General features: G+C 48.5%; 1 protein-coding gene and 1 pseudogene across 1 annotated transcript; both read left to right on the plus strand.

Moving 5' to 3' along the window:
* Nucleotides 1-314: 314 nt before the first annotated feature.
* LOC116908181 lies at nucleotides 315-1,539 on the plus strand (annotated as a pseudogene).
* Nucleotides 1,540-10,698: 9,159 nt separating this feature from the next.
* Nucleotides 10,699-22,093, plus strand: LOC116907775 (cholesterol side-chain cleavage enzyme, mitochondrial). The gene is made up of 9 exons (XM_032910918.1): nucleotides 10,699-11,090; nucleotides 12,173-12,328; nucleotides 14,138-14,337; nucleotides 15,136-15,339; nucleotides 16,577-16,734; nucleotides 20,156-20,322; nucleotides 20,594-20,672; nucleotides 21,144-21,341; nucleotides 21,763-22,093. The coding sequence occupies exons 1-9, from the start codon at nucleotides 10,828-10,830 to the stop codon at nucleotides 21,916-21,918; spliced, it is 1,581 nt and encodes a 526-aa protein (XP_032766809.1). The 5' UTR covers nucleotides 10,699-10,827; the 3' UTR covers nucleotides 21,919-22,093.
* The last annotated feature ends 276 nt before the right edge of the window (nucleotides 22,094-22,369 follow it).

Below are 22,369 nucleotides of genomic sequence, written 5' to 3' on the forward strand. Positions count from 1 at the left end.
CCCCAGAGGAGGGATGACTCTTGTAAATATCATGGGTGATTTATGCCCATACAACGGTCACCTTTCTTCCCACCAGGCTCCTCATGGAGTCCAAGCAACAGAAATCAAGCATCCTGAGACCCTAAGGAGGATGTGTCACACTGCACCCTACGTGACTGTGAAGTCCCAAGGAAGGCCTGGCCTCGGTCTGGCTTATTTCACATGGGCATTTTGGGGCTGGCATCTTTACATCTCCCTACAAATTGGTTCTTCGTGGTCACAGAATGGCTTTTAAGTCTCTGAGGCTAGTGCTCAGGTTGCAAGGTCTGAGAAGGATGACTTCGAGCTCCCCGAGACAGCACCTGGGTTTGGGGAGTGACAGCAGCAGGAACCTGATGGCTGTGGAGACTGCAGGTCTGGGAGAGCAGCTGCCAGGATGGGGAGAAGGGATGCTGAGGGCCAACACAGTCCTGCATTGGGAAGAGCCTACCTAGTTTTCACGCCATTGTGGGTGTGGTCCCTGCTGTTCCTCATTAGTGTCTGCGACCATCTGTGCTGGCAGGTGCTTCTTGCTTGGTTATGCCTTCGTGTCTGGCTGGCTACCTTGTTCCCATCTTGGCACCTAGAATTTTTAACTCCAGTAAATGGACCACTTAAAGAACAGCGAACATTTTGTGACACGGGCATCAGCCTAGCGAAAACTCAACGCAGGGCTTTGGACTGGTGGAAACGCATCTTTCTGCTAAAGGAAGAAGAGCCTACATCTACTTGACCATGATCACCACAGTCCTTTCCCTCCTGCAGTTGCTTGGGTGGGACAGCGAGTTCACAGGCTTCTTCTGAAAGAATAAAGGTTTTAAACTATCCCTCACTGACCCTGCTGTGAGGACAAGTGCCCCTCACAGCAAAGAATAGCATAAAATGTTTTGGGCATGTAGCCTGGCTATAGGCACCACAAACCATCTGGCCTCGAGAAGGCCTGACTCAACAGTCCTGAGAAAAATGAGAATTAGGGTCAGCTTGCCCCAGAAGGAGGGCGGCCTAGAGTTGAACTGAGCCCAAGTTACAAACCAATGAAATTGCTTTGTGTGACTGTTGCTAACTGCCTATGTAATTTTCCCTATAAATCTCTTCCCCTAATTGGGCTTGGGGTTGACTCCTCTGTCTCCTGTGTGAGATAGGTGTCGTCCCCAGAGCTCTGGTCCCTCAAATACACTTCTTGTTTATTACATCAAGATCGGTTTCTCGTGAGTTCTTGGGGGTTGTGTCGTCTCTAGACTTGAGTGGGGGTCTTTAGACTTGAGTGGGGGTCTTCCCCACCCCGGTGGTCTTTCACTTCTTGCTTACCTGATGGCGACTTCTGTGCTGTTGCTTTGTGGGCTGAGAAGTCACGGGATCATTTAAAAGTGTATTGGGATGGGCAAGATAAACCAGCCTCGAAAGCAAAGGCAGAGAAGAGTGAACAGTGCACCCGCTTCCTTCTGTGCGGCTGGTGGAGTGTGCACTGACCCTGGGAGCAGTCTAACCCCACTTCTGGACACCACCACATTACAGAAGTAGGTCTTTCTCCACCCCCTTTGCCGGTGATGACAGACATTTGTGTAGTGTCTTGGTGCCATCCGGTATAGGTGGGTGCATGCTCTGCGGTTGCCCTTGATCACCCCTCCAAGGCTGATTGCATTTCTACTTTTTATGACATCCTTTAAAATACTAACCTGATGAATTTTGCTCTTCTGTACAGTGGATGGAGGCTCCGGACAATTGTTGGTGTTTGCTTTAGCTAGAAAAGTCTGTAGCTACTGGAAGCTGCTTCTATTCTCTGCTTCTTGGGTCTGCCTGAGAGACCAGTTTCAAAAATACAGAGACCAAATTCACCACTTAATTAATTAATTTGAAACGGGGTCTCAGGGTTGGGGATTTAGCTCAGTGGTAGAGCGCTTGCCTAGCAAGCACAAAGCCCTGGGTTCGGTCCCCAGCTCTGAAAAAAAGAAAAGAAAAGAAAAAAAAGAAAAGAAAAGAAAAGAATGAAACGGGGTCTCACCATGTAGCCCAGGCTGGCCTCAAACTCATGGAGATTTGAAGTAGAATCCCAAATACAGTCCTTCAGAAATGTGCCTTTCAAAAGTCCTTAAGGACCTGCTAACCTGAAGTGGGTACAAAGGGAGTTGGAGCTTGATCCAACGCGGTCAGATTCACCGTGAGGACAAGGGACCTGGTGCTTCCTAAGGATTGCTCCCTGCTGAGCAAGACAGGAACCAACACAGAACAAGGCATGGGATTAACTTCCGCCTGTGTCATCGGCATTCTACTCCTGGGAGACCAAGAGAGGACTGCATCTTCAGTGGCCTTCTCATCATACGGTAAACCTACCTTCCTGACGTGGTGGCTCATTGTGAGTTCAAGGCCAGTCTGGTTGACATAGGAGGTTCTAGGCCAGCGTGGGCTATGGTGAGACCCTGTCTCAAAACAAAACAAAAACCAATCAAAGTATGCAAAACAAAACAACCTACGACCTAACAGCAGCATAAGTGAGCTGTGAATCTCTCACTTCACCTGTGACACTGGCGTATTTCAGTTGCCACAGGTCCCCCCTGCCCCCCCGAGAGATGGTAATGGCAGTGTCTAAGTTTCTTGTCATTTCTAAAAAAAAAAAAAAAAATGCAAAACCTGTATAGAGATCGAACTTTTGGTGGCGCTGGGCTTTGAACAGGATAGATCCTGTCATTTCTCTGAAAATTTGTTTAATCACGGCCATACACTTTGAGTGTCCAAATCTGTAGCATTAACCCTCCAGGGCCCCAATCAATCTTTTAACTGATGCTGTGAAACCCATACTTTGTGGTGAGCCCAGTTACCCTCTGTTTTAGCTTAGACCTGGCTTGGTGTGTTACTACTGCAAGCACAACAGAGTAGGGGTGACGGCCTGCTACCTCAGAATGGCCTTCAGCTCTCTCTTTCAGGACTTTTGTCCTCGTGGTGGGAGGATGCCTACCATCTTGGGAAGGATACACAGTTGAGGTAAGAAACCGAGGCCCATGACCCACAGCTAGGGAAAGCTGGGGGCTGCTGCTAACAGCCACTGAAATGTCCCGAAGGAGGGGAAGGTCAGTGCAGCCTGTATGGATGCTGGCCCCTAAGCTCCAGCGAAGCCTTCGGTGACTGGGGCCCCTCAGGAGGAGCTACGAGCTAGAGCTGTATACCCGAGGCTGCTCCTGGTTGTCTGTTGCTAGGAAGTACAGGAGGCAACCAGCATTTGTTGTTTTAAAGCCATCACCCTTTCAGATAAGTTGCCATACATCATGGGGCACCAACCCAGTCGTGTCTGGGAAGGACATGCTGGGTTTCTAGAAGTTTTTTGGGAGATGTGAAGAAGCCTCCAGAAAACTCTCCCTTGTGTCTCTCATCTGCCTACAGTGAGCTCCCGGCTCCCTTTGTGATGGTCCTGTGGACAGGGTGAGGGGGCGAGCTCCAGTCTGTGCCCTTCCGGGAGTGGCTGCTCTACAGCAGAGGGGCTGGCTGTGGGCTCTGAGGTTTGAGCTTAGGTCAGGGCAACTGCTAAGGACAGAATCTGAATGTCTTCCATGCTCCGGCAATCCAGACTCCCTCCCTGGGCAGGAATATGGGGTAACAGCAAACCAAGGTGTTGGTTTTAAAAGCACATTTGGGCGGTCTGTCCCTCCGCCCTAGCATCTCAGAGAGGACCGGATGCTTGCCTTTCTTTGTGAAACTCATGCCACAGTTATTCCTGGCTGACGTCATTGCAGGCTCAAGGCCATTAGTGATGCAAAACCAGCCCTCTGTAGCCCAGCTTTATCAGCAAGTCTGTGGCTGACAGGACAGTGCTCGCTCCCTCAGGGAATGTGACAGCTGCTCACTAGAAGTGCTCATTTTCTGCTAAGAAAAAAAATGGCTGCTGTAAATTTGCTGGAAGTGATTCAAATGTTATTGGGATCTTGGGTCAAGTAGCTTTGTGTGGACAACTGTCACTACCACATGTGATCCCTAACCTGAGACACAGAAGGGGTTAATTGGATACAGTTCTCTGTGCTGATCGCTCTGTGGAGATGGAATTTCCATACTGTTCAATTTACCTGTTTGTTTATTTATTGCTTTTTATAATTTTCGAAACACAGCCTCCCTACAAAGTCCAGGATAGCCTCAAAGTCACTCTGTAGCCCAGGCTAACCCTGAACTTGTGATTCTCTGACTTGAGCTTCTTCAATGCTGGGATTGCAGAGACAGACCTCCATGACCAGAGCAATGGACTCGTTTAAAGTATACAGCTTGGGGATTTAGTTTTTAAAAAAGGTTTAGTTATTTTTATTTTTCTGTGTGGATGTTGTGTCTGCATGTATGGATGTATTCCATGTTTGTGCACGGCACCCTCAGAGGCCAGAAGAGGGCGCTGTGTCCCCTGGGACTGGAGTTACAGATGGTTGTGAGCTGTCATGTGGGTCATGTGGGTGTGGTCCAACTAGGGTTCTCTGGAAGAGCAGCCAGTGCCCTTAACTGATGAGACGTCTCTCCAGACCCTTTAATGTTTTTATTATGTGCACATTTTTATGGTTATCAGGATCAGCGGTTGTAAACCATTTTTATCTTTACTACCCTAAAACTCCCACTATGTGGGACGTCCAAGGTATCCCAAGTCCCCAGCCTTAAGCAGTCATCAGCCTACTCTGTTACATGTGTTTTAGTTGCTGTGTTTGCATGCAAGCGTTTCTCTTTGTGTCTCTTTGTCTCTGTCTCTCTCCATCTCTCTGCCTCTCTGTCTCTCTGTCTCTGTCTCTCTCTGTCTCTCTGTCTCTGTCTCTGTCTCTGTCTCTGTCTCTCTCTCTCTCTCTCTCTCTGTGCTGGTCAGAAGTCTACATCAGATGCCTTTCTCAATCACTCTCCAGTTGCAGTTTTTGAAACTGAGTCACTTACTGAACCTGGGCCACTTTGGCTAGACTGGCTGCCCTCCCGTTTCTGTTTCCCTAGTGCTAAGATCACTGACGCCTGTGAACAGTTTCTTACACAGTTGCTGAGGACTAGAACTCTGGTCTTCAAGATTGTGTGTCAAGCACCTTACCAACTGGGCCATCCTCCCAGCCCCTATATGTGTGTGAAATGGCCATTTTGTTGGCAGACAAGAAAGGGAAATGATTTTCTTCAATATAAAATAGGACTAGTATAGATGGTGTCAGGCAGCGTTGCACATGGAAGGTGTGTTTTCTGATAAACACACTTTTATCAGGTGGGCTTAGTTCTGTTGGTTTAACAACTCTCAGTGACCGAGGGATGCATTCTGGGAAGGGAGAAGGTACAGGGTGTGTGGAGGAGCTGATTGGGCCGGGAGGAGGGGTCTGGGTTAGGTTTGGTAGGTGCAGGAGTTGAAAGCCTCACATGAGGATGAGGAGGAGGAGGAGGAGGAGGAGGAGGAGGAGGAGGAGGAAGAAGAGGAGGAGGAGGAGGAGGAAGGGGGAGGAGGAGGAGGAGGAGGAGGAAGTGAGCCGCAGAGCTTGTAGTAGCTCATCTGCCAAGGTCTGGGAGCTGATCTACAGCCTGACCGTGGATCTTAGCTTAGTGGACCCTGAATCCCTCTGAGTCAGCCATACTGACCCCGAGTTACTGGGTGAGGGATAATGAGGAATCTGGTTCTAAGGTGAAATTCCTTTGCTTCTTCAAATCTCGCCAAGGTCAGAGGAGATGGCCTTGTCCTCCGATATGAACTGGAAATTTCAGCAGAAGTCAGTTGTGACTGAAGGCAAGCCTTACACAGGGACCTGGGAGGGATAGATTGGACCTTGTGACTCTGTGGGGGAGCCAGAGACCTGATCCCTGCTGTGCTCTAGTGACCCATGATAGGTATCTGCCCCCTCCTACCTCTGTCTCATTTTTCTGGTCTGTACAGTGGGGGCTGACAGAGATGAGCCTGTGACGTCAGGTAACTCAGTCAGTAGCTTCTGGTTTGTAGGGTGTGCCCTCCTAATGTTAACTGCCCTTACTCATATCCCCAGTCTGCTTCTCGGCAGCGCAGTGAAAGGGGCTTGAGAACCAAGTCCCCAGCCAGGAACAACCTGGACTCGAATCCATACTGCGTTGCTGGTTGGCTTGTGACTCTCGGCAAGCCGCCATCTTGGCTGAGCTTCAGTCTCCTCTGTAGTTCAGGCAAAGTTTCTGAACCTATTCGGTAAGGGAGTTGTGAGGACGAAGAACCACGCAAAGCGCCTTGGACATGGCGAGCATCCAGTTTATTCCACAGACATGGGTGAGGCCGAGAAAGCTGAGTGCTCTTTCTGACATTCGGTGTCATCTTCCCTTGGGCGTTGACCCAGAGAGGTTAAGACAGAGCTCCTGGTTGCAAGCATCCTGACTTCTGTTAGATGACTGATCTGCTACTCACAGAAAGAATATTTAAGGGGCTTTGAAAGGAATCCAGGGCCAAGGGTCTGGAGACCAGGGTACAAGAAGCCAGGGTACAAGAAGTCTACAGGACAAGGTTCAGGTCGCTACAAACCTTGTGCAGGCCTATGTCCTACTTATTGTGATTTATTCTTTCTTTATTAGAGTCCCAGACCCAGAGAGGTTAAGACAGAGCCCCAGATGCAAATTATTCCCCAGTGAGTCACTACCTTTGTGTGGCCAAGGAAAGAATTCTCTTTCCCCCTTGTCCTGAGCCCAACTTACCATTGCTGTGGAATCAGTGGAAGGAACTTTATATGAAGAAGGTGGTGTCTTCCTGCCGCCATGGGCCTTGGCTCTCTGTCCCCTCACTCAGCTCCAGCCTCCCTCACCTGCTCCCCCCTCCCTCCCATCTGGCTTCTTCTGGTTTCCTTCTACTGTTTTCTGCCAGCCCGGACTTCTCTTATTTGGCTCACAAGAAGGGCAGTGACTTCTACCTTGAGAAGAGGCATGGGAATTCCCACCTAGACAACCCAGTCCAGGATACCCAGCTATTTTGATGAAAGCCAAGACTGTTAATTGGCCCAGGAAGTTGAGTCAAATGGCTGCCAACCTAAGTCAACAGGAATGCCATTCAGGCGTGATGGGCTGTTATCCTTGCTAGGACCCCATGTAATAAATTTCTGTCCCTTCCCTGGCATATGCTAGTGACAACACAGGGCCATAGGAGTCCAGCTTCCCACATTCTGATTCACATTCCCTCTCCTCTCCCCCTCCCTCTTCTCCCATTCCTCCCATCTTTTGAGATAGATTCTCATACAGCCCAGGCTGACTTCAAATTCATGGCTGAGGATATCTGTGAACCTCCATGCCTGATGCCTCCTGCACTGGGGCTGGGGGCAGGGTCAAGGTGACTGCCTTCCTCCCACAGTGACAATCCACTTTCCTTCTCAGAGTACCTAAGGAGGGCAAAGGCTGCATTAAAACTTAGCTTAGGAGGGGTTGGGGATTTAGCTCAGTGGTAGAGTGCTTGGCTAGCAAGCGCAAGGCCCTGTTCGGTCCCCAGCCCCGAAAAAAAAAAAAAAAAAAAGCAAAAGAAAAAAAGAACTTAGCTTAGGTTTAATTCAATGAACTGGGGCTTTCTTTTTAAAGATAACCTGTTTTTCATAAGAAAAATAATCTGTTAGAAAAACTACAAATTTTTATTAGCCTTCTCATGGAATAACATTCAATAACACAAAAAAATCAACCAACCAACAAGAGCTAGTCATGGTGGTGCACACCTTCACTTCCAGCACTCAGGAGGTAGAGACAGGTGCATTTCTGTGAGTTCAAGGCCAGTCTGATCTACATAGAAAGTTCCAGGCTAACCAGTGCGGGGTCTGCTTTCTCGTGTTGGTTCTTCTTGAGGCAGCGGAGGGGGAAGAGCGTCGGCTGCAGAGGATAAGACTTTGTCTTACGAGATATGGGGGTAAGACTTTGTCTTACGAGATATTTAGAGTTGCTGTATAATAATAAGTTTACTTATCTACGTCTATGTTACTATGTTACTGTAGCTGATTTACTTATCTATGTCTAAGTCACTATGCTCTGCTACTGTAACTGTCCTGCCTTCCGTGTTCCTCTGAGGCCAGAAACTGCAGTCTCTGGCATTTAGCACCTCATTCTAAAACAGCAGGATATAATATAGAGGATTACTTGCTGGAGCCTTTTCCCTTCTGTCCCTATGCCTCTTGCTTGTCAGGCCAGGGGGATGTTTGGAGCAATAAACTTCTATTGAACCAAGAGAAGTGAATAGCGCTTGCAGAAGGAAAAGCTTCTACACAGCCAAATATGCATAAACATATATAATTTCACACATGGATTCATAAATGCGCATTTATACATTTCCAGTAAAAATCAGTTGGGTCAAGCTTACATGCATTCTCACAATTACATTCTTACACACACACATGCATACATTCTCATGATCACATACTTACACACACATCCATACTTACATATGCATATGGAGCAAAAGACCAAGCATCAGTGCAGAAAGAACTCACTCATTCTGGGTGAAAGATGAGCTCCAATCTTTATTACATAGAGAAAGAAATAACTTCTGTCCTTTTAATGCTAAGCGAATTAAGTTTGTAAGAGAAAAGGCTTGTTCCTTTTAATAAGACTAAGCCTGCCTTGCTATTAAGAAATGACCTGTTCTGTCCCATAGTAAGGAAAAACCTGCCTGCTCCTTCTGCTCTCTCCAGCTTCTTATTTTTTCCTCTTTTCCTCTGCATTCTGCACATTGCTCTCTTATGTTACCTATAGTCTCTAAGTTATTCCTCTCTGCATTTCTTCTCAGCCCAGATCTTTTAGCTCAGTTCTACTTAGCTCAGTTCTCCTTAGCTCAAACCTGACTCTTTCGTTCAGTCCCTCTCCAGCTCAGTCCTTCTCTCTCTGTCCTTCTGTGTGTATTCTCTTTGTCCTCCGCACTTAAACATCTTTCAGAATACATAATCACATGTTACAAAGTTCACCACAAGTTCATATGAAAAATCATAAATTGAAATAGAAGTTTACAACTGAGAATGTTTCCGTGAATATCCATCAGGAGTAATTACCTGGCTAACCTTTCATTACCAGTGTCAGCTCTACAGGTTCACTGAAGGTCTAAAACCATAGTTGTTAGTGAAGTTTTGTATAGATAAACCCAGTCAACATCTTATCCTCTGTCCTTGCACCTGTAACAAATCCTTTGTTCTCTTTTTAGGACCTTTCTGTTAATTGTTTTACAACCTCTAGGAATGTGCTCCGTGTAGGAGAAAGTCTGGTCACTATCTAAGAGCAGTTAACTGGTGATACTTGGGAGACTGGCAGAGTTCTCACTGCAGTTTTAACTATCAAAAGAGACTTAATAGCAGTCCCACTATAAAAGAACTTAATAATCACGTTATAATTTTAGGAATTCTTATAGGATCATCTATTTGTCTGTATAGCATCACTACGAGACAGTACAACTTTGTAGGTCTACAGATATCTGCTCCAAAGGGGTGTGCTAATACTCAATGATTGTTATATATGTCTAATAATAGCAACAGGAAAAGCATTTTAATAGCAGGAATCTTTCCCAAAATAAATCCCTTACAGCCTTGCTTAATAAGGGTGGACCAGTCGCAGATTATATAATAATCCGAGGCTGGCCATCTCAGGATGATCACCTGCTAGTTATTAGCTTGTCCTGTTATGGCTCCTGACAAACCAGGGCTACACCATGAGACCCTATTAAATCCTATACGTATATGTAGCTCAGTGAGTTTTGATATACGTAAGAAGTAACTGAAAAAGAACATGCCAAGCTGGATGTGGTAGAACATATATACCTGTAATCTCAGTGTTTGAGAGGGAGAGAAAGGAGGGTTGCCTAGGCTAAGCCACATAGTAAAATCCTGTTTTGAAAGCAAAAGAAGAAAAGACATATTCTGGCACAGTGGTGAATACATATAATCCCAGGGCTCAGGACACCGAGGCAAGGGGATCTTAAAAGCATAATAAAAATAATAGTAGTAGTACTTGGGGCTGGAGAGATGGTTCAGTGGTTAAGAGCACTGACTGGTCTTCCAGAGGACCCAGGTTCAAATCCCAGTACCCACATGGCAACTCACAACTGTCTGTACGTCCAAGATTTGACACCCTCATGCATACATGCAGGCAAAACATTAAAGCAGTTAAATAGACAGATAGATAAAGATAGGTAGATAAAACAATACTTGCTACTCAGAACATTTTCAAAGAACATGGAGTATGTTTTGTTTGTCAAGGAGAAAAAAAGTAGAATTTCAAGAATTAAGAAACGAGATCAGTTAATAATCAACCATTTGTAAGTCCCAGGAACATGAGAAAGGTGTCTGCTGTCCTATAACTGGTCAGGTAGTCAGCTTCTCATGACCTGTGATCTCAGGCTATCTCTCATCTTAGAGGATATTTGTCAGCACCTAGGGGCCAGCAGAAGGCCTTGCTCATGCAAAACCTGCAGGGTATGAAAACAAACCCAACCACTGCAGAGTTATAAAGGGCTGGGGACCCGGTTGAAACCCAAGCAGGGAGGGGGTCCTAGCCATTAGCCAGGACATCTAAGCCTCATTTTCTTCCCATGAATGTAGAGAAGGAAAACTTGCCTTTTAACCTGTCTGAAGGGCAGTGGTCTTAGGGACCCATAAGGCAGACATTGAGGTCAGAGACCTGGAGCTGCCTGCCCGTGTTTGCCTAACTCTACCACAGACCTTTCAGACAGAAAGCTAGAAAGTTCTTTCTCTGCGTTTGGGCGGGGCTGTGTGGGCCCAGCCCTCTGGTGGAGGAGGGGGGAGGTCAACACTCCATCAGCTCCTCTCTTAGCCTTGAGCTAGTTAGTGGTTATAAGTGTGGCTCTGGAGGTTTGGGGCAGAGACACTTGTGCAGTAGGAAAGTGGCAGTCGTGGGGACAGTATGCTGGCAAAAGGTCTTTGCCTGCGCTCAGTGCTGGTCAAAAGCTGCCAACCTTTCCTGAGCCCTGTGTGGCAGGGTCCAGGGCTGGCCACTGGAAATGGAGCTGGTATCTCCTCTACCAACAGTCCGCGATCCTTCAATGAGATCCCTTCCCCTGGTGACAATGGTTGGATAAACCTGTACCACTTCCTGAGGGAGAACGGCACACACAGAATCCATTATCATCACATGCAGAATTTCCAGAAGTATGGCCCCATTTACAGGTAAGCCTGGCAGCAGGTGGAGGCAGGCGCAGGGAAGGCACGGGGCTCCCAATTCCTGTCGGCCTTCTACTTTTGTTTCTTCAAGGTTGAGGCTGGGGCTGGGGCTGGGGCTGGGGCTGGGGCTGGGGCAGGGGCTGGGGCTGGGGCAGGGGCTGGGGCTGGAGCAGGGGCTGGGGCAGGAGCTGGGGCAGGGGCTGGGGCAGGGCTGGGGCTGGGGCTGAGGCAGGGGCTGGGGCTGGGGCAGGGGCTGGGGCAGGAGCTGGGGCAGGGCCTGGGGCTGGGGCAAGGGCTGGGGCAGGGCTGAGGGGATAGTCCTTCATTTCTGGCTGCAAGACTTTAGCCTTCTATTGGTATGAAGGGGTGTGAGCAAGCAATGCCCCGTTCACCTACTACCCTTCAGCCACTCCAAGAGTCAAGCTTGCTGTCTCCATCTTCACGGGGAGAAAATGAGGCATTGGTCACTTGACTATCAGCAAGCCCCCACCCCGCTTCCGTACCAGCCTCGGCTTTAGGCCCTTCATGGCTAGGAACTGAGCACGAACAGACAGTACGCGTGCTCTTAATCACTGAGCCATCTCCCCAGCCTTGAAGTTTTATTTTAATAGAGGTGAAGGGTGCCATCTGACTTTTGGGGCATGTGACGACTCAGAATTACAATTCAACAAGCGCCGGGCTGGCTTGGAGTACGGGAGATACTGGGCATTCACTGCAGCACGACAAGAGAGTGCGCCACGGCTCCAAGCCTAGCAGAACAAGAAAATTCAGCACGAAATCGACATGATTATAAATGGAAGGCTTGGGGTGGGGGTGGCGCTGGTCCTGGGGTGTGTCGCGTGGTTCAGGATAGTGTCCTGTCGTCCCTCAGAACGAGTCGCAAAGGTCATAGGTACATGGGTCGGGCTTGGCTCTTCAGCAGCTCCAGGAAACAGGTATCATAACCATCTCCCATCTCATAGGTGAAACTGAGACTCGGCAAAGTGAAGGTCCCAGCCGGAAACTGTGTATCGGTTGTGTGGCGGTCTGGCTGCCCAGGATGTTCGTGACTGCCTCAGGTTCGACATCAACCGCTCTTGTCTTTCCAGGGAGAAGCTGGGCAACATGGAGTCAGTTTACATCCTGGACCCTAAGGACGCAGCGGCACTCTTCTCCTGCGAGGGTCCTAACCCGGAGCGCTACCTTGTGCCCCCCTGGGTGGCCTATCACCAGTATTACCAGAGGCCCATTGGGGTACTGTTTAAGTGAGTTCTGAGTGAGCCACGTGTGTGGAGGGTGCTGGAGGGAAGTGGTAGGGAGAGGGGCGGGGTATAGAGGTGGGGAGCGGGGAGTGGCTCTGCTCATCTTCCTGTCCCATAAGGCAAATGATGGTGACAATGTCGATGATAGGGAACTATCCTGCCCACTTCCAGGGGAATGCCAGGCTGAAGTTCCTCATGAATAGTGAAGACTTTGCAAAGTTCTCACTAATTGCTTTAACCATGAAGTGCCACTTTATCAAGCACCTGCTAGGTAGGTACCAGGCCTAGTGCCAGGTGTTGGCAGTACAGTGGTAAATAAGGGCCTGACAGCCTGAAGGAGCTGTGAGAAACAGCAAAGTCTGCCATTGAGATGTAGATGCTGTTTTCTACCAAATTGCTCACTGATTGATTTATATATAAATATATATTATATAAAATTTTTTATATAAATATATAATATAGAATGTTTTACACATACAGACACACATATGTTTGAGACAGGGTCTTTTTTTTTTTTTTAAAGATTTATTTATTTATGAGTACACTGTCACTTTCTTCAGACACACCAGAAGAGGGCCTCAGATCCCTTTACAGATGGTTGTGAACCACCATGTGGTTGCTGGGAATTGAACTCAGGACCTCTGGAAGAGCAGTCAGTGCTCTTAACCACTGAGCCACCTCACCAGCCCAAGATGGGGCCTTTCTACATAGTCTAGAATTTTCTAGAAGTTGCTATGTAGATCAGGCTAGCCTCAAACAGACATCAGCCTGCCTCGGCCTCCTTTAAAAGGTTAAAGACATATGCCACCACACTGAAACATTTAAATGTGACTAAATCAAGGGTTGGCAAGACCCTGGAGCAACTGGAGCTTTTGTCCACTGTGGAAGGGACAGAAACGAGGCCTCTTGTTATCTCCCAATTCATGAAGCGTTTCTAACTTTAGTGACATGCCACGAGGTATTTCCTCTCAGGGAACAGGGTCATAGGCTAGAACGTTTCTCCTGGCTATAGTAAAAGAACTCAGGAAGCCTTCTAGATGGTTGAGACGAAGGAGGATGGTGGGCGAGAGGAGGTTGCGTATGCCCGTCACAAGTCTGAAATGGTAAACTGAGTGGAGGAGGCAAGTACTTCAAAGTCTGACAGGGAGCTAAAATGTCTGGAAAGAATTGCACGCTCTTTTTAGTGTCTTTTAGGAGAGATTCAGTAAAACTATACACAAAAAAGGGGGAAGGGACTCAGGCTTGGGGGACTTCTATGTGGTGAGGATTGTATGGGGGGAGCAGGGTAGATTGAAACCATGAGTTTACAAACTTCTTTGCCTCCATACTCCCAACTTTTCTTTAAGAAGTTTTTATTCATATCATTTTATTTATGTGTATGTGTCTGCATAAGTATATGCCATGTGTATACAGGTGCCTCTGGAGGCTAGAAGAGGGGCCAGTTCCTCTGCAGTTGTTACAAGTGCTTGTGAGGTGCCTAGAGGGTTGCTGGGAATGAACTTGACTCCTCTATGGGAACAATGGGCCACCTTGACAGCTCACCACATCTTTAAACGAACTCCCCAGATTCCAAAAGGAGCATCGCGGCCAGGATGCAATGGGGGTACACCCTTCTAATCCCAGCACTCGGGAGGCAGGGGCAGGCGGATCTCTGAGTCTGAGGCCAGGCAGAGCAGGGACGGGGTAGGAGAGGAGAGCAAAGGTTCGGGGGAGGAGAGACAATGAGGCTTCAGGTTCTAGAGCTCGAGAGCCTAATCCATCTGAGCCAGGACTGGCATCCGTGACCATGAGGTGGGCCCTGTGTTTCTCTAGGAGTTCAGATGCCTGGAGGAAAGACAGAATTGTCCTAAACCAAGAGGTGATGGCCCCTGACTCCATCAAGAACTTCGTACCCCTGCTGGAAGGTGTAGCTCAGGACTTCATCAAAGTCTTACACAGACGCATCAAGCAGCAAAACTCTGGAAAGTTCTCAGGGGACATCAGCGACGACCTCTTCCGCTTTGCCTTTGAGTGTAAGGATCTTGCATGTGGCTGACAGGAATGGGGGGAGGGGGTGGCGGGGAGCCTCTCAGGGGGTAGCCAAGTAGCTCTAATCGTGTTCATGTTACGGGAGTCCCCAGAACATAGGTTCCCCATGCTGCCGTTCCTCAAAAGCCAGAACTTGGCCTGGTCCTTCATGCTCCAAGTCTCTCTCTCTTGTAGAAACAAATCTCTGAAGTTGAGCAAGAAATAGGGGGGGCCTGCTGGATTGATCTGAGTGTTGAAGGACACCTAGAAATTATCCAGACTGGGTAAGGCAGTTAGGTGACAGAGACCCGGGAACGGTAGGTACATGCATATGGCTTAGTAGAAATCATGTGATTCCTGCAGAAGAGCTGGGGTACCCTGGGCTTGGTATGAAATTGGTGTTAACTTTTTTTTTTTCCTGTGGTGAGGAAGCTTGAAGGTTGTTGTAATCTTTTAGTTCCAGCCAGATTGAGTCTTAGGTGACTTGGAGACTGCTACAAGTCTCCCAGGCCCTGTGTGATGCAGTGAGTGCAGTCGATAACAAAGGGACAATTCCTTCTGGCTCAGGTGGAGTCCATGATTCCCATCAAAGCATCCTGTTGAGGACCACCCCTGCATCCCTTTAAGAGGCCTGAATTGAAGCCAGAAGGGCAGTCTTTTTCCATCTCTTGGGGCTCAGGTCTCAGTTTCTTTGCTGGCAAGAGCTCCTGTGTGTGGTAGACATGGGTGGGATGGTTTTGGGAGCCGAGGCTCTTGGAGAGCTAGGCTGGAAGAGGGCCCTCAGCCTCAGTCTCTCGCTGCAGCCATTACCAGTGTTGTATTTGGGGAGCGCCTGGGGATGTTGGAGGAGATCGTGGACCCTGAGTCCCAGCGGTTCATCGACGCGGTCTACCAGATGTTCCACACCAGCGTTCCCATGCTTAACATGCCTCCAGACTTATTTCGACTCTTTAGAACTAAGACCTGGAAGGACCATGCAGCTGCCTGGGATGTGATTTTCAGTAAAGGTGAGGATTCCTTTGGCTGTACTCAGGAGGTGGGCTACCAAACAGAGAGTGCATCCAGCCGGATGCCTGACTAACAGCCGCCTCTTTGTTCTGCAATTAGCCAATGGCCACTAGTTTACCATGGAGGAAAATCTCTGGTGAGCAAGGATGTGTGTCAGGGCTGGAGGCTGATTATTGGAGTTGATTGCTTTTTTTTCTCCTGGAGAAAGGGAGTGAGGATGTTCATGGTACTCATGACTAGGGGCCGGAGAGATGACTCAGCAGTTAAGGACACTTACTGCTCTCACAGAGGACCCAGCTTTGAATTCTAGGCCTCACATCAGGAGAATGACCACAGCCTGTAACTCCAGCCCCAGGGGTTTGATGTACTCTTTTGGTCTCCACAGGTACCTACACTTACACACATTGGTGCATGCACGGAAACACACACACACACACACACACACACACACACACACACACACAACATATATACACTAAAAAAATGAATCCTTTTTAAAAAGATGCTCAATACGTATTGAGTTGAGGGCTAGTGTCTGAATCATAGTTGTCTGTGTGACAGGAGGTCTGAGGGGAGGGTCAGGAGTTGTCGAGAGGGAAGGTTGATGGAGAAAGCTGACTTGGGTGTGGTGGAATCTAATATCACCTCAGTCATCAGTACCTATGTGACCTTGGGCAACCATCTCTACTCAATTGGTAAAGCACTTGCTTTGCAAGTGTGGATAGCTGAATTCAGTTCCCAGCACTCAGATTAACTCATAGTGGCGCTTGCTTGTGATCCCATGGCTGGGAAGGCTGAGACATGTGGTTTATTGGCCAGCTACCCTGAACTACTTGGTGAGCTCCAGGCCAATGAGAGATCCTAGCTCAAAGAAACAAGATGAACTGAAACAAGATGAAAGAAACAAGAACCTGAGGAACAGCAGCTGAGGTCGTGTGTTTCTTGCAACTCCCCATCTCCCCCACACAGTGGGGATGATCAAGAAATAAATGACAAGGGCTGGAGAACTGTGTCAGTTATTAAGAGCACTGGCTGCTCTTCCAGAGGACCCTGGTTCAATTCCTAATCTACAGGGTAGCTCACAACTGTCTGTAACTCCAGTCCCAGGTAAACCAATACCCTCCTCTGGCCTTCATGGACATTGTATACACATGGTATTTAGACATACCAAATAGAGGCTTAACAAAATGGCTGCCTAGCAGGGAGCCTCACCTTGTTCTTCTTCCTGCTCCACAGCTGATGAATACACCCAGAACTTCTACTGGGACTTAAGGCAGAAGCGAGACTTCAGCAAGTACCCTGGTGTCCTTTATAGCCTCCTGGGAGGCAACAAGCTGCCCTTCAAGAACATCCAGGCCAACATTACAGAGATGCTGGCAGGAGGGGTGGACACGGTGAGTTCTGTGGGCCTGGTGTGAGCCTCCTTGATGCCCACATACTCCCTTCCCCACCAGCTGTGTTGCCTGAAGCTGTTCAAGGTGAGAAGCTGGGCACGACTATGATAAACTTCCCTCCCTTAGTGCTGGGCCTTAAACAGTGATCTCCTAGAAGGGAGAGGGCAAACTCCTGCCATGACCCTAACACCATTTACCACTCATAGGGCAGGATCTGAGATTGATTTATCTGTGAGAAAGAAGGGAATAACTTCAGTTCAGTTCCTGCATAGAATTTGGTTGTTTTTGAAATGGGGAGCTTAGGTAGCCCAGGGTGGCTTTGAACTCACTATGTAGTCAGGGATGACCTCGAACTCCTGATTCTTCTGCCTCCACTCTCTGAATTTAGGACTTGCAGAGGTGTTACCACCATGCTTTATTCTTTAAAGTATGCTTTCATTTGTTTCTCATGTGTATGAGGGTTTTGCCTGCATATATTTTTGAGCACCATGTGAGTGCCTGGTACCTCGGGAGAACAGAATATGGTGTCAGGTCCCTTGGAACTGGCTTTACAGTTGTGAGCCACTGTATTGGTGCTAAGGATTGAATACAGGTCCTCTTACCTGCTGAACCATCTCTCCTGCCCCCATCATGCTTGATTTTACACAGTGCCAGGACTGTGAAACCCAAGGCTTCATGCATGCTAGGTAAACATTTTACCAACTAAGCTACATTTTCAGACCCTTTGTATATTTTTTGTTTGTTTGGACCAGGTCTCACTTTGTAGTGTAAGTAGACCTGGAATTCACTCTATAGCTCAGGATGGCCTTGAACTCACACCAACCTTCCTGCCTTGGGCTCCCAAGTGCTGGAATTATAGTGTCTTCAGGCCAGAGGCAGGAGTCTGGTAGTCTTGAGAGTATAAGCTACAATATCAGATTAGTAGATCCAACATTTATTTTTTTCACAGTTTGAAGCTAGACCCATTATTGAGGTATGCGCAGGAGTGATGCATTCTGAGCTTGGAAGGTAGTCATCTTACGTCTACATGGGGGCTTCCCTCTGTGGGTTATACTTTGTCCTTTCTCTTCTTCGGGCATGGACTGGGCTAGAGCTCACCAATGCCCCCTTATCCCCCAGAGTCTCCCTAAACGTCAAATCCAAACGCAGACACATTATGAGATATTAAGAGTTGGGATAGCCAGACCATGGGACACATGCTTTTAATCCAAAGCACTCAGGAGGCAGAGTTAGGCAGATCTTTGTGAATTTGAGATCAGCCTGGTCTACAGAGCAAGTTCCAGGACAGTCAGGGCTGCACAGAGAAACCCCATCTTAAAAACCAAAACCAAACCAAACCAAACCAAACCAAACCAAACCAAACCAAACCAAAAAGAAGAGTTAGGATGAAGACATGGGGCTGGAGGCAGGTATTGCCGAGTCTATCACATGCCACAGTGCTAGACGGCAGAGGCTCACAGAGCTATCGACTAGTAGTCTCTAAAGCAGAGTACTGCCTCTGGGTGTGCTTGTTCAGTGTTGGTCATGAGGTTCCTCTCAGGGAGGCAGTTTGTTTTGATTCCAGTTGTGGTAATTGGGGTGGGGCAACCCCATCATGAGGTGATCTGCTTGCAAGATTCTGCTCTTGAAATCTCAACACCATCTAAGTTCCTCTTATCTTGGTGTCTTCGGCCTCAGAAGAGAAGAGATAGCATAGGCAAACTAATCAACCTTGTGCAGCAGCTCTTACAGATGTCCTTCAAGTGATGAGGTGATGTCTTTGAACAGAGCTGAGCAAGAATCTGAATCAGAGATGAAGGCTGTAAAAGCCGACGACGTGGATGTAGACAGTGAGGCCGGGTACTGGGTGGATTCTCTGGCCGGCTTTTCTTACAAGATGCTGACCTCTTATCTTATGTTTTGTTGCCCATTGGGCAATTGTGCTTTTAGCAAAAACAGACACAAAGGCCCCGTGACACTGTGAGGTATCATCTTTTATTTTTAGAGGAAACAGAGAGGTTAAATAACCTGGCTGAGGCACACAGCTAATAGAGTAGAGTGGGCTATGTCGATTAACAGCTATCTCTAGGAGTCTACTCTGTAAATACTTGGACGCTCTGAGACAAGCGCACATGTGACCTGTGTTTTCAAGGATCCGTATTTGCTTTTTAGGTAAAGGAATGGGAGGAGGAGGAACTTCCTTGGGGGAAGGTTCCCCAGGGCCTGCAGCTCTGCCTAGCGAGGACACTGGGCATGTGTTGAAGAGGTTGTAGGAGAGGTGCAGTAGGCATCTAGGGTGGCAGTAGGCAGGTGTCCACAGGGCCTCTGGATGTCTTTCGGAGTCTCCGAGGAACCAGGACTTTTAAGCCAAGAAGTAATTTGACTTTTTTCCCCACTTTCTCCCCCTTCCCCTTTTTTTGTCTTTGCTGGGAAGAAAGAGGTGTTTAAGCTTTTTGGACAGAAATATGATCCTTGATTAACATGTCTGCAATCCCTGTTCCCCATCCTGGGACAAAGGACGTTCCAGGCTGGGGCCCTAGGTAGACTTCCTCTGCTACCTTGGTTGAGTCACTGTGGGGCTTGAGGAGGGTCACTGGTGCCTCTGGTGGCTGGCTGCAACCTTTGGCTCATGTGTCACTACTTCATTAATCCCAGCGCGTCTCTTGCACCAACTGTAGCAAAGATGGAGAACAGATCTGTGGTCTGCTTTCAGGATGGTTGAATCTTCCTTTCAGGTCTGCTGCTGGGGAGAACGCTGAAGTTTAGACTGCTAGAGGTGAGCTAGGTAGGCTATCCTGGAGCTCTCTTTGTAGACCAGGCTGGCCTTGAACTTGGAGATCCACCAGCCTCTGCCTCCTAAGTGCTGGGATTAAAGGCGTGTGCCACTATGCCCAGTGACATGGACTTGGGTGTTCAAGCCTTACAGATGTGTGTGTGTGTGTGTGTGTGTGTGTGTGTGTGTGTGTGTGTGTGGTTTCTATAAGACTCTGCAGCCTCTGGAAGATCTGGAGAGCATGCTTCCTTTGTTGGGAGATGAATGAGGGCTGGTGACATGCAGGGTAAAGGCAGAGATAAATGCCTCTCTGAATATCCCTTCCTAGGAGTAGCTGTTTTTTGAGGCAGTATAATCAGGTACCCCAGGCTAGCCTTGAAGGATGATCTGGAACTTCTGAATCCTCCTGCCTCTCAAATGCACCAACACGCTCAGCATATATGGTGTTGGGAATTGAACTGAGGGCCTTTTGTTTGTTTGGCAAGCACTTTGCTTCTTGACCACACCACAAGCTACCTTCTTGCACACCGAGAAAAGCTTTCTGAGCAGTGGCCTTTCGAAGGTTTTGCAAATAGTCTTGGAATATGGGGGTTGAGAGTAATGTGGGTCATACTGAGGTGACTTGAAGTGACAGGCCTTCTTGGCTTTCACAATCCGTGTTCCTGCCAGACCTCCATGACTCTGCAGTGGAACCTTTATGAGATGGCACACAACTTGAAGGTACAGGAGATGCTGCGGGCTGAAGTTCTGGCTGCCCGGCGCCAGGCCCAGGGAGACATGGCCAAGATGGTCCAGTTGGTCCCACTCCTCAAAGCCAGCATCAAGGAGACACTGAGGCAAGTCCAGTACACCCATGCCTTCCCATACCCAACCCCTGGAGGAGGATTTCAAGAATGGGCTAATGGAGATTAGAATCAGGGAGTGAGAAGTTTGGAAGTGACAAGTAGGGCTGGGAAGATGGATCTGGAACCAGAACTCTGCCTTAGCTCCCTCTGAGTTGCTATAGTGGGGGGATGAAATTCCAGGCTGGTGTGGGAGTCAGGGTGGAGGATAGAGCCTGACTCCAGGATCTGGGGCCATCTGTTTCTGAGGGTCCTCTTTCTGCAGACTCCACCCCATCTCCGTGACCTTGCAGAGGTATATTGTGAATGACCTGGTGCTTCGTAATTACAAGATTCCAGCCAAGGTAGGACTGAGGAGCTCTGCCAGTCAGATGGAGGAGAAGGGGGAGGAGGCTTCAGTTCCAGGCAGATGGTGGTGATGGGAGCTTCTATCTAAACCTTTCTTCCTGATGCTGGGCCATTGGTGGAATATGGCCATCTCAGTTTGTGTGAAAGGTAGTGGTGGCAGGCATGATGGGTAATAGATACTGGAGTCCAGGGGTAGGAGGCTAACTTGATTGGTCTTTCTGGGTTGAGGGTGAGGTAAGAGTGGAGAAAACCATGTGTTATTCCTAATGTTGTGCCTTCAGTCTTCATCAGGGCTCACAGAGCCCTTATTCGAGCTACACAGCAGGCAGAAGGCCAGGCCCTGTCCTGTATTGGGCAGCTGGGCAGACAGGTTTGAAATCAGGGACCTGAGGAAGCTGAGCCTAGGGCTGTACTCAGGCTTGTGTAGGGGACTGGAACTGCTTAAGACTTGTCCCCCTTTGTCCTAGACTTTGGTGCAGGTGGCTAGCTATGCCATGGGTCGAGAACCCAGCTTCTTTCCCAATCCAAACAAGTTTGATCCAACTCGTTGGTTGGAAAAAAGCCAAAACACCACGCACTTCCGGTACTTGGGCTTTGGCTGGGGTGTTCGGCAGTGTCTGGGCCGGCGGATTGCAGAGCTGGAAATGACCATCTTCCTCATCAACGTGAGTAGGGCTCTGGCTCTGGGACACGTCAGTCCCCGGAATTTCACTGACACCAATGAAGTCACTAACCCCACTCTGTCAGAATCCAGGGAGTGTGCAGGGCCAGGGCTCAGTAGTCTCCCACAATTCTTCGCTGTGTCTTCCTTTGGGCTAACCCACTTAACTACCCATTGTCATCTCCTGAGCATCTATCTGCCCCTCCCTACTCAGGAGGTGAGGTAGAGAGGTTGCTGCAGAGTAGTTAAGGTCAAAGCTAAACCCTGAAACAGAGCCTGGAGGGCCCATTTAGACACAGTGAGAGGTTGGATAGTTTGTGGTATGTTCTTTAGATCATACTCAAAAGATTGACCCTGTGCCTACAGATGTCATGTGTGTGACCCCAGGAGAGACAAATCCTCCTTCTTGCCTCCTTCTTCTTCAGGTGCTAGAAAACTTCAGAATTGAAGTTCAAAGTATCCATGATGTGGGGACCAAGTTCAACCTCATCCTGATGCCTGAGAAGCCCATCTTCTTCAACTTCCAGCCTCTCAAGCAGGACCTGGGCTCAACTATGCCCAGAAAAGGCGACACTGTATGAATTGCAGGCTGCAGTCACACGGGGAGATGTCTCACTGGGGCATTTGAGGGTGGTGTCTCTAGATCTCCAGAAACAGCACTCTGTGATTACCTGTCCACGTTGGCTGGGCCCTCCTCTCTTTCATCCTGTCTCCCTTTCTACTTACCCAGGAGGTTAATAAACACATAAAAGCTGGGAAGTGTTTTTATCTGTCAGACTCCTAAGACATTCATTATCCTCAGGGAGATGCACCCTGGCCCCTGGTCAACAGTGGGATGAGGGGCACGTGGGGAGATGAGAAGCAGTTATCCAGCCCAACGGTGAACCCCCGTCCTCAGCAGTTCAGGAACTAGCAGAATCTACTCTAAGACCCAGGGAGCTCTGCTGTGAGGACAGGGTGACCTGAGAAATGTGGGTAATCTCTGTCCTTATGGGTGCAACTGCACGGGAGGCGAGGCTGGTATGGGGTTCT

This window comes from Rattus rattus, chromosome 8 (assembly GCF_011064425.1).
Source record: "Rattus rattus isolate New Zealand chromosome 8, Rrattus_CSIRO_v1, whole genome shotgun sequence".
In the NCBI taxonomy this organism is placed as follows: domain Eukaryota; kingdom Metazoa; phylum Chordata; class Mammalia; order Rodentia; family Muridae; genus Rattus; species Rattus rattus.

Bases quoted from the DNA above. Each gene is read 5' to 3' on its own strand.
- LOC116907775 (XM_032910918.1), top strand. From the start codon at position 10,828: ATGCTGGCAAAAGGTCTTTGCCTGCGCTCAGTGCTGGTCAAAAGCTGC. The intron at 12,329-14,137 runs GTGAGTTCTGAG...GTGTTTCTCTAG, and splicing joins CCCATTGGGGTACTGTTTAA to GAGTTCAGATGCCTGGAGGA. The intron at 20,673-21,143 runs GTAGGACTGAGG...CCTTTGTCCTAG, and splicing joins ATTACAAGATTCCAGCCAAG to ACTTTGGTGCAGGTGGCTAG.